The sequence below is a fragment of the Pangasianodon hypophthalmus genome, chromosome 5 (genome assembly GCF_027358585.1).
Source record: "Pangasianodon hypophthalmus isolate fPanHyp1 chromosome 5, fPanHyp1.pri, whole genome shotgun sequence".
Classification (NCBI taxonomy): domain Eukaryota; kingdom Metazoa; phylum Chordata; class Actinopteri; order Siluriformes; family Pangasiidae; genus Pangasianodon; species Pangasianodon hypophthalmus.
The window spans coordinates 26,943,890-26,953,160 of record NC_069714.1 but is presented as its reverse complement, the minus strand read 5'-3'; the positions used below and the strand labels follow the sequence as shown (position 1 = coordinate 26,953,160).

At 37.1% G+C, this 9,271-nt stretch overlaps 1 protein-coding gene across 12 annotated transcripts in view; it reads right to left on the bottom strand.

Moving 5' to 3' along the window:
* ccdc141 (coiled-coil domain containing 141) overlaps positions 1-9,271 on the bottom strand; it is a 51,537-nt gene continuing 42,266 nt past the window's right edge. For 10 of the 12 annotated variants that reach the window (XM_053234073.1, XM_053234077.1, XM_053234078.1 and 7 more), the window contains one exon: positions 7,609-8,325. In XM_053234073.1, the coding sequence (XP_053090048.1) occupies positions 8,052-8,325 (274 nt within the window). In that variant the 3' untranslated portion in view covers positions 7,609-8,051. Of the gene's footprint in view, positions 580-7,608; positions 8,326-9,271 lie in introns of those variants that run through there. The other 2 variants (XM_053234075.1, XM_053234082.1) reach the window with 2 other exon arrangements.

The window sequence follows — 9,271 nt, the reverse complement described above, 5'->3', positions numbered from 1 at the left end:
TTTCATTAGTATTATTTATCATTTATTTCAAAATAGGAGTTGAATAGTAATTGATATGATTAATTGATTTCAGATTATCCAAATGAACAATGTAAGTACACACTGCCAGTCAAAAGTTTGACGTTTTTTTTTTAAATCCACTATTGGCAATTAAATAGGGGAAAAGTTTCCTAAAGTTTAACCAGAAAAAAAAATCTATACACATCCACATTGTACATAGAAACTACACAACAAACAAGATAAATGATAATAAGAGAAATAGTGTGTCTATTTCATAGATTCAGACATCAATTTCTTTAGAAAGTTTTCCACTCAAATTAAATAACACAGTGGCAGAAAAAAAAAAATTAACCCTTTTTTCTGAACCACCTCCATGCTATTTTCACCCAATTTAAGAAATTGCAGCAGCAGTTCACATCCTTTTAATCATTTCCTATTTACAGTGTCTCTGGTTTGCCTTCATGACCTGTTAGAGTTTTCTTTAGGTACAGCATGTGGGGTTCATCTTCACTCACAGGTTCTATAAGGAGATCTTCTTCTCTCGCCCAGGGACGGAGTGAGGAGTGGCTCCTTCATACACTGAGGAAATCAGGTTACAGTATTACTGACAGCTTGGTTTATTGAAATAAAGCGCACTTTCTAATATAGTTCATAAGATTAGCTGCAAATAGATACATTGATCAATTATAACTCTCCAATAAGAAATAATAAAAGATTATATTTTAAAAGCGGTAGAATATAAAAATGTGTCCCAGTGCATTCAAATACATCCATGTTTGAATCTACATTGCCAATAAAAGAATATTTTCTAGAAAAAATGATCATTTTTGTTGTATTACATGCCACTGATTGTACTGTATTGTCATAATCGTATATCTATAATATGGTTTGTTTACAAAACTATTTGAATAAGATAGAGTTTTGTTGATTTGTTAGCTACATTAGCCTCATAGCTTCAGGGCAAAATTAAAGAAGCTTTGGACACTAAACGTCTCTTGGCTGATCAATTGGAATATTTTGTACATATTTTATATCCTGTTTGTAAATTTCATAAACATGTCATTATGAAATTAATGCTGTATCTTTCCTAAGGTGCTTGAGGGAAGTTCTATAATGTTTAAAAAGTTATAGTATCATTATTATTGATTATAAGAACCACTAGAGCCAGCACGACTTTTCACCAGTTATTTTCTGAAATTTATAAACTGAAGCAATATGCTTTCTCTAATAAAGAAGCCCATCTGAAACAGCCCAATTCTTATCTATGACATTATCAGATGGTCTAGACATCCTCCCAGTGGGGAAGCCATGTGATAACAGTGACGGGTCTGTTCAGTGCTACCCAACAGACAGCAAGTACTCATTCATTCATTCATTCATTCTCAGTGCTTTATCCTGATCAGGGTCACAGGGTTCTGGAGCCTATTCTGGGAACACTGGCTGTGTGGCAGTAATACACCCTGGATGGGGTGCCAGATGACTATTCAAACACTCATTATCATAGCTTATCACACTATCTAATTGGTGTCTTTCGGTGTCTTACATTATATACACATATATATATATATATATATATATATATATATATATATATATATATATATATATATATATATATACACACGTGTGTGTGTGTGTGTGTATTAATGATATCCACTATTTTTGTTTGCTTGTTTTCAATATTTGGTTGTTGGGTGTTTTGGGTAGGTGGAGGGGCTGAATTTACTCCTAAACTATAAGTTATACTCATAAATCCAACACCAAACAACACTGTCCTATAAATAATCATTTATCCACCAAAATTGTTCCATTTTAACTTTTTCAGTTTAATATCACCCAGACCCAGTCACACTCAGTATGGTTTGAAGAAAGTAGACCAATGTTTGTGTGATTAATATGAAATACCAAAGAGAAGGACAGATTCAGTGGATAAATAAAGATGTTCATAGGACAATGTGGTGAGACTTAATAAGTACACACTGGTGTTGACTATATGACTATATAACTAAGTGATCGAGATTGATATGAACTCAGAAAGCAAATAACATTTAATTTAGATGTAGCTATTTAATTTTAAAATGAAACTCATGATAAATAATAATTCCCAATATCCAGTGCTCAAGTTGTAATGATTGAATTGTTTGAAGTGTTTAGCTTCTTAAATACAACTGAGATTTTTTATGTCCGGTTCAAATGTACTATTAATTTAATTATTTTAATAAATTTCCAGAGTTCTGTAAATCGTGCAGTGACAACAGCATGCAAATGCAGTGTTGAAATTGAAAACTGATGAATCTTAGTGGTGTAGCTTCCATAAATAAGGTGCTTTAAACCATGCTATTTGTGAGTAATGAATATCTGTATGAACCTTTAATCTCATGTACCACAAATCAAGTTATTCTTCACATTATACAGACAGGTGACAAATTAAAGGAAAAACTGGTGGCTCAGTTAGGCTGTGGGGGGCATTTCTTTATGTTGCTGCCATGGTTTAGTTCCACTTGTCCCTTCAGAGGTAAGAGTCACTGTCGAATATGATGAGACATTTCTATCATGGTGGGCGTGGTCTCATCTAATTGAGTTCTTGGAGCACCGCTATCTAATACAGTGGACTTGGAAAGTATTCAGACCCCTTTACTTGTTGCCCACTTTATTGTGTTGTGGATTTGATTTTGAATGGATATAATTACCATTTTTACCCATCAGGCTACACTTAATCACCCATAATGATGAAGTGAAAACACATTTTTAGAGATTTTTTTAAAATTAATTAAAAATCAAAAACTGAAATCTCTTATTTACAAAAGTATTCCGACCCTTTGCTGTGCCACTATCAAACTGTGGCAAGACATAAATCAGGACAAGCATATAAAACAATTTCTAAGGCTTTGAGTGTTCCAGGACCACAGTGGCCTCAATAATTTTGAAATAAATGGAAGAAGCTTGGCTTAACCTTGAATCTTCCTAGAGTTGGCCATCTGGCCAAATTGGTCATCCAGGAAAGAAGGCCCTTGGCCAGGGAGGTAAGAAAGAACCCAACAGTCACTTTAAAAAAGATCCAAGATGTCTGCCAAGATGGAAGCTACTGTTGAGTAAAAGGCATATGACAGCATAATGCAACATGTGGAAAAAGATTCTCTGGTCTGATGAGATGAAAATTGAACTCTGTGGCCAGAACAGCAAGCACTATCACCTGGCTAATACCATCCCTACATTGAAGCATGGTGGTGGCAGCATCATGCTATGGGGGTGCTTCTCAGTGGCAGGGACAGGGAGACTGGTAACAGTTGAGGGAAGGATGATTACATCCAAATACAGGAACATCCTTGAAGAAAACCTACTCCAGAGTGCACACAAACTCAGACTCAACAGTTCACCTTTCAACACGACAATGACCCTAAACATACCGCAAAAACATCACTGGAGTGGCTTCAGGGCACGTCTCTGAATGTCACTGAGTGGCCCAGCCAAAGCCCAGACTTAAATCCCATCAAAAAACTGTGAAGAGACCTGAAGAAGGTAGTTAACAGATACTTGCCATCCAATCTATTAGAGCTTGAGAAGATCTGCCATTAAGAATGGGATAAACTGCCCAAATCCATGTGTGCAAAGCTTGTCGAGAAGTATCCAAGAAGACCTTTAGCTGTAATTGCTGCCAAAAGGGGCGTCTACAAAGGATCTGAATACTTTTGTGAATAAGAGATTTCAGTTTTTGTTAAGTGATTTTCAAAAATCTCTAAAAACATGTTTCACTTCATCATTATGGGTAATTAAGTGTAGATTGATGGGTAAAAATGGCAATTATATCCATTCAAAATCAAAACCACAACACAATAAAGTGTGCAACAAGTAAAAGGGTCTGAATACTTTCTGAATCCACTGTATTAGACAGCGCTCTCTTCCACCACCATCACAACACCAACTGAGGTAAAATATATCTTATGGATGAATAGTGTTCACCCCTCCACTAAAGTTCTAGAGATGTGTAGAATCTGTGCTGAGGAGCTCTGTTCTGGAGGCTTGTGGTGAACCAACACCTTTATGACCAAGACACTTTATGTTGGTTTTTCCCTTTAATTTGTCACTCTTCTGTAGTTAATATGTTTTATCAGAAACCAGATTTAAATGTAGACAAGAAATCTCTAACTGCAGACTTTTAAACAGCTCAGCATAACTAATTAACAGTGATTGTTACTAGAAAGTTAAGCATTTGGGCTGTATATCAAATAAATGTGTACCTCCAAATAGTAGTGTGTAACCCCTCCCCCACCCCAGCAACATTTGTTTTATTGCTGTTTTGCAAACACAGTGTTTAAGCTTAAAAAAACTTTATTTTTTTTTCTTTTTAAGTTTTTTTCCTGCTCCTTTTGAAGTGACTCTCTACATAAACAAAATTAAATAAAGTTTAAATAAATAAATTTAGATGTCTCAGTGTGAATTGTCCTTTTGCAGAAATTACATATTTGAGTTGTCTTGGATGCAACTTTTCTCCAACTCTGCCAAATTAGATGGAGAATGTTGTTGGTGTTACCTGGATGTTGGGCTGCATTTGGTTTGCACCTAACATTACACTTTGGCTTTAGACCAAATGGCTCAACTGATGACAATATCTTTTTCTGAAAGCTCTCAGTTTTTTTAACATGGCCTTTCTCAGTAGTGGCTTCCTTCTGGTCACTCTCCCATAGAGGTGGGATCTGTGGAGAGCTGATGATATTGTTGAGGTGTGCACAGATTCTCCTATTTCAGCTATGGTGTAGTTGTACAGTGATGTAGTTGGATACTTCTCTGACAATTGCAGTTTGACTTGATCTTGGTAGTGTCTGGATTGTATTAGATTTGTTATAATGGATTTCACAATGCTCCTAAGAAGGTTCAAAACTTTGCTGGTGTTTTAATACACTTCGCTGTCTTTTTTCCTTCATCAAGACCTTCATCTCGAAGCTTCACGGGCAGTTCCTTGGTCTTCATGACAACCAGGACAGATCTGACCTGCCATTTCAGCTATCAGTGATATTTATTGGGCAAGCATACAATTGGGCACAGGTGGATTTAAAATGAAAACAGTTGTATCCTGTTTGTTCAGCGTGGGTGTTCCTGTGCCCACTGTAGCCTCAATTTTCTGTTCTTGGCTGACAGGAGAGGAACCTGATGTGGTCTTTTGCTATTGCAGCCGATCTGCCTCAAAGTTTGGCGTGTTGTGAATTCTGAGACGCTTTTCTGCTCACCACTGTAAAGAGTGCTTATTTAAGTTACCATAGCCTTCCTGACAGCTCAAACCATTCTGAACATTCTCATCTGACCTCTCTCATCAACAAAATGTTTCTACCTGCAGAACTGCACTATTTGTACAATTCTGTGTAAACTATAGACATTGTTGCCTGCGAAAAACCCAGAAGATCAGCATTTTCTGAAATTCCTCTAACTGGCCCATCTGGCACCAATATACACTGATAAGCAATAACATTTAAACATATAATGAAACATATTAAACATGAATAACATTCATTTCCACATGTGGAAAAAAAAGTGATTCAGATCAGGCAACCTTCTTCCATTGCTCCATGGTTCAGTTCTGATGCTCTTGTGCCCATTGTAGGTGCTTTCGGCACTGCACAGGGCTCAGCATGGGCACTCTGACCGGTCTGCAGCTACACAGCCCCACACACAGCAAGCTGCGATGCACTGTGTGTTCTGACACCTTTCTATCACAGCCAGCATTAACTGTTTCAAGCAATTTGTGCTACAGTAGCTTTTCTGTGGGATCAAACCAAACTGGCTAGCCTTCGCTCCCCACGCGCATCAGTGAGCCTTGAGTGCCCATGACCCTGTCGCCGGTTCAACGGTTGTCCTCCATTGGACCACTTTTGGTTGGTACTAACCACTGCATACCGGGAACACCACACAAGACCTGCCGTTTTGGAGATGCTCTGACCCAGTCATCCAGCCATCACAATTTGGCCCAGATCCTTACACTTGCCAATTTTTCCTGATTCCAACACATTCAACTTCGAGAACTGTCTGTTCACTTGCTGCCTAATATATCCCACCCCTTGACAGATGTCATTGCAATGAGATAATCAATGTTATTCACTTCACCTGTTAGTGGTTTCTATGTTATGGCTGATCAGTGTACAGTACATAGTTAAATATATAAAGTCAGGTCCATAAGTATTTTGACAGTGACACAATTTTTGTAATTTTTGAAATGAAGTAATCAAGATTGATTGAAGTGTAGACTTTCAGCTAAAGGGATTTAACAAAAATATTGCATTAACCATTTAGGAATTACAGACATTTTTTACATAGTAACTCCATTTTCACAGACTCAAAAGTAATTGGACAAATATAATTATGAATATTAGGATTATTTTTAATACTTGGATTCAAATCCTTTGCAGTCAAAGACTGCCGGAAGTCTGGAACCCATGGACCAAATGCTGAGTTTCCTCCCTTGAGATGCTTTGCCAGGCCTTTACTGCTATTTTTTAGAGGTTTTTTCTTTTTTTAAGCAAAGTCTAATCTGCCCTTTCTGTTCTTGAGTGTTACTAGTGTTTTGCATCTTGAGGTAAACCGTCTGTATTGACATAACTGAAGGCCTCTCTTGATTGTGGACTTTGACAATGAGACACCTACCTCCTCCAGAGTGTTCTTGACTTGGCTAGATGTTGTGAAAGGGTTTTTCTTCAACAAGGAAAGAATTCTGCGATCATCCACTTTAGTTGTTTTCTGTGGTCTCCCAGGCCTTTTGGTGTTGCTGAGCTCGCCAGTGCATTCCTTCTTTTTAAGAATGTACCAAATTGTTGATTTGGCCACTCCTAAACTTCCTGCTATCTCTCTGGTAGCTCTGTTTTTTTTTCAGCCTAATGATGGCCTCTTTCACTTGCATAGACATCTCTTTGGACTGCATAGTGAGAGTTCCCATGAACAGCCACAAAATGCAAATTCAACACTTGGAATCAACTCCAGACTTTTTATCTCCTTAATTTGTCATGAAATAACGAGGAAACAGGCCACAGCTGGCCATGAAACTGCAATTGTTTTTCAATTGTCCAATTACTTTTGAGCCTGTGAAAATGGAGGTACTATGTAAAAAATGGCCATAATTCCTAAATGATTAATGCAATATTTTTTGTTAAACCCCTTGTATTAAAGCTGAAAGTCGACACTTCAATCACATCTTGATTGCTTCATTTCAAATCCATTGTGGTAGTGTACAGAGACAAAATTACAATAATTTTGTCTCTGTCCAAATACTTATGGACCTGGGCATACGTAGCACTTTGCTTCCACCGCTAATGAAGGACTTTTGTCAGAAACACCCTGTTTCTCTGTAAACATGCTGTACTGCATTTAATTTTTTAATAAATATAATAAAATCACAACTGTCCATATTTCAAGTAAATGAATATAACATCAAGACAAGCTCATGTTAAAGTGGTAGAGAGAAAATTTCTTATAGTTTTTGTATTTTATTCTATTTTATTTTATATTATGATAAATCTGATGTTAGTTTTATGCATAAACAGCACATCATATGAACTAGTGAGATGTTTACCATCCAGCTTACAGAACACTATTTAAATTGTATGACCAGCACTATGCTTATCGTAGAGGCAGAAGAACATTTATTAAAACATTTTTTTTAAACCTTTTGACCTTTTTTCAAGAACAAGAAGCTGATCACATAAATAAAATAGTCTGGGATTGACAAAACAATGAATATATTCTAAAATAAGTCATCATATATATCTTTAAAACACCTTACCCTTAGGGAAACAAAATCTATTGATACTGATTAGAATTTACAGAATATTAACAAATATAATATAAGAATATTAAAAAAAATAAATTCAACATATAAGCAAGTGTCAGATTTATTACCAGTGATTGTGAGCAAGTGATAAGCTTTTAAAGTGACAGCAAAAAATCCTTCATGCTCCTGAATATATTCATCTAGAGGTCAGTTTTGTGCAAAACACTGAAATCATAAACCAAGTGCAGGTGATTAGCAGAAGGCAGTGGGAGTGATGTTTTCAGGGTCTGTGTATGTGTTATAACACCAGCAGGTAGAGGAGCCACAGGAGGACACACAGGGTGCCGAAGCAGGTTTGCCAGTCCAGTTTGAGGGTATCAAACTCGGAGCAGCCATTACCTTTGACCTGCAGCACGGAGCTGGAGGAAACTGTGCCGGCTGAGCTTGAGGCACGAACCAAATACTGGCCCGAGTCTCTTTCTGTAGCTCTCTCAATGAACAACACATGCTTGCCTTCTTTATGGGACAGTGACATGCGCTCGTCACTGCGCAGTTCCTGCCCGTTCTTGAACCTGAAGCACAGAGTGAATTGTCACTTCACACACTCACAGCACAGCAAAAAAAGACACAGGTTAATATGTGCGCTCAATTAGGGGTGAAGTTAGAAAAGCCATGCTGTAAGCTAGAAAGTGTGCCCTCGTCGACTTCACCTCAGCATTTCTTTCTTCTAGTTGCCATATTAAGGGATGTTCAGGTACTCTTTAAAAAGTGAAGTGACCATGAGGTTATTGTGATTTGATGCAATTTGCTTTTAAAAACTGTGAAAACGTTGCGCACAATGATAACCATAATACATAATATCCGGCAGTGGCTCGTGACCATAAATTTTGGTGGGGCGGGCCGATATTACTAATGACATAGCCTCAAACAAAATTAGGTCAAGAGGCTATCACACGTGACTTATTCTATAGGCTATTATCTAGTAGATTTTTACCCTTATAATAGGCAATTGATAGTCATCCAAGTCTTGACTGACAGTCTAGAAGCTTGTTTTGATCACATTATATGTACATTTTTTCAAGTGTGTTCGAGGTAATATTAACTAGGGTTGCCAGGTTTCAGCAAAATTTCCAGCCCAACATCATCTCAATAATCATATAAAAGGCCTTAAACTAACCCAAAAGAACTGAGCACTGAGAAAGAGAGACAGGTGTCTTCTTTTTTTAGCCTTTTCATGGGAAAACAACTATTTCACACATATTTCTGATGTACAGACATTATTCACTCCATAACCCCCTTTCCCTCCCTCAATCTTTGCATTATATCTTACAATAGAATTGTTATGAACATCACAGACACATTGCCTGCACTTTCACTTTGCCATTTTGTGGAAACTTTCTAGATTCTGATTCTGTAATTCTGATTATTTTCTGTAACAAGATCGAGAAAGCGTTTTTTTTTTTTGTTTTTTTTTTTAAAGTGGAGCAATCTGCCAACCCTATCATTAACTGTCCAGAA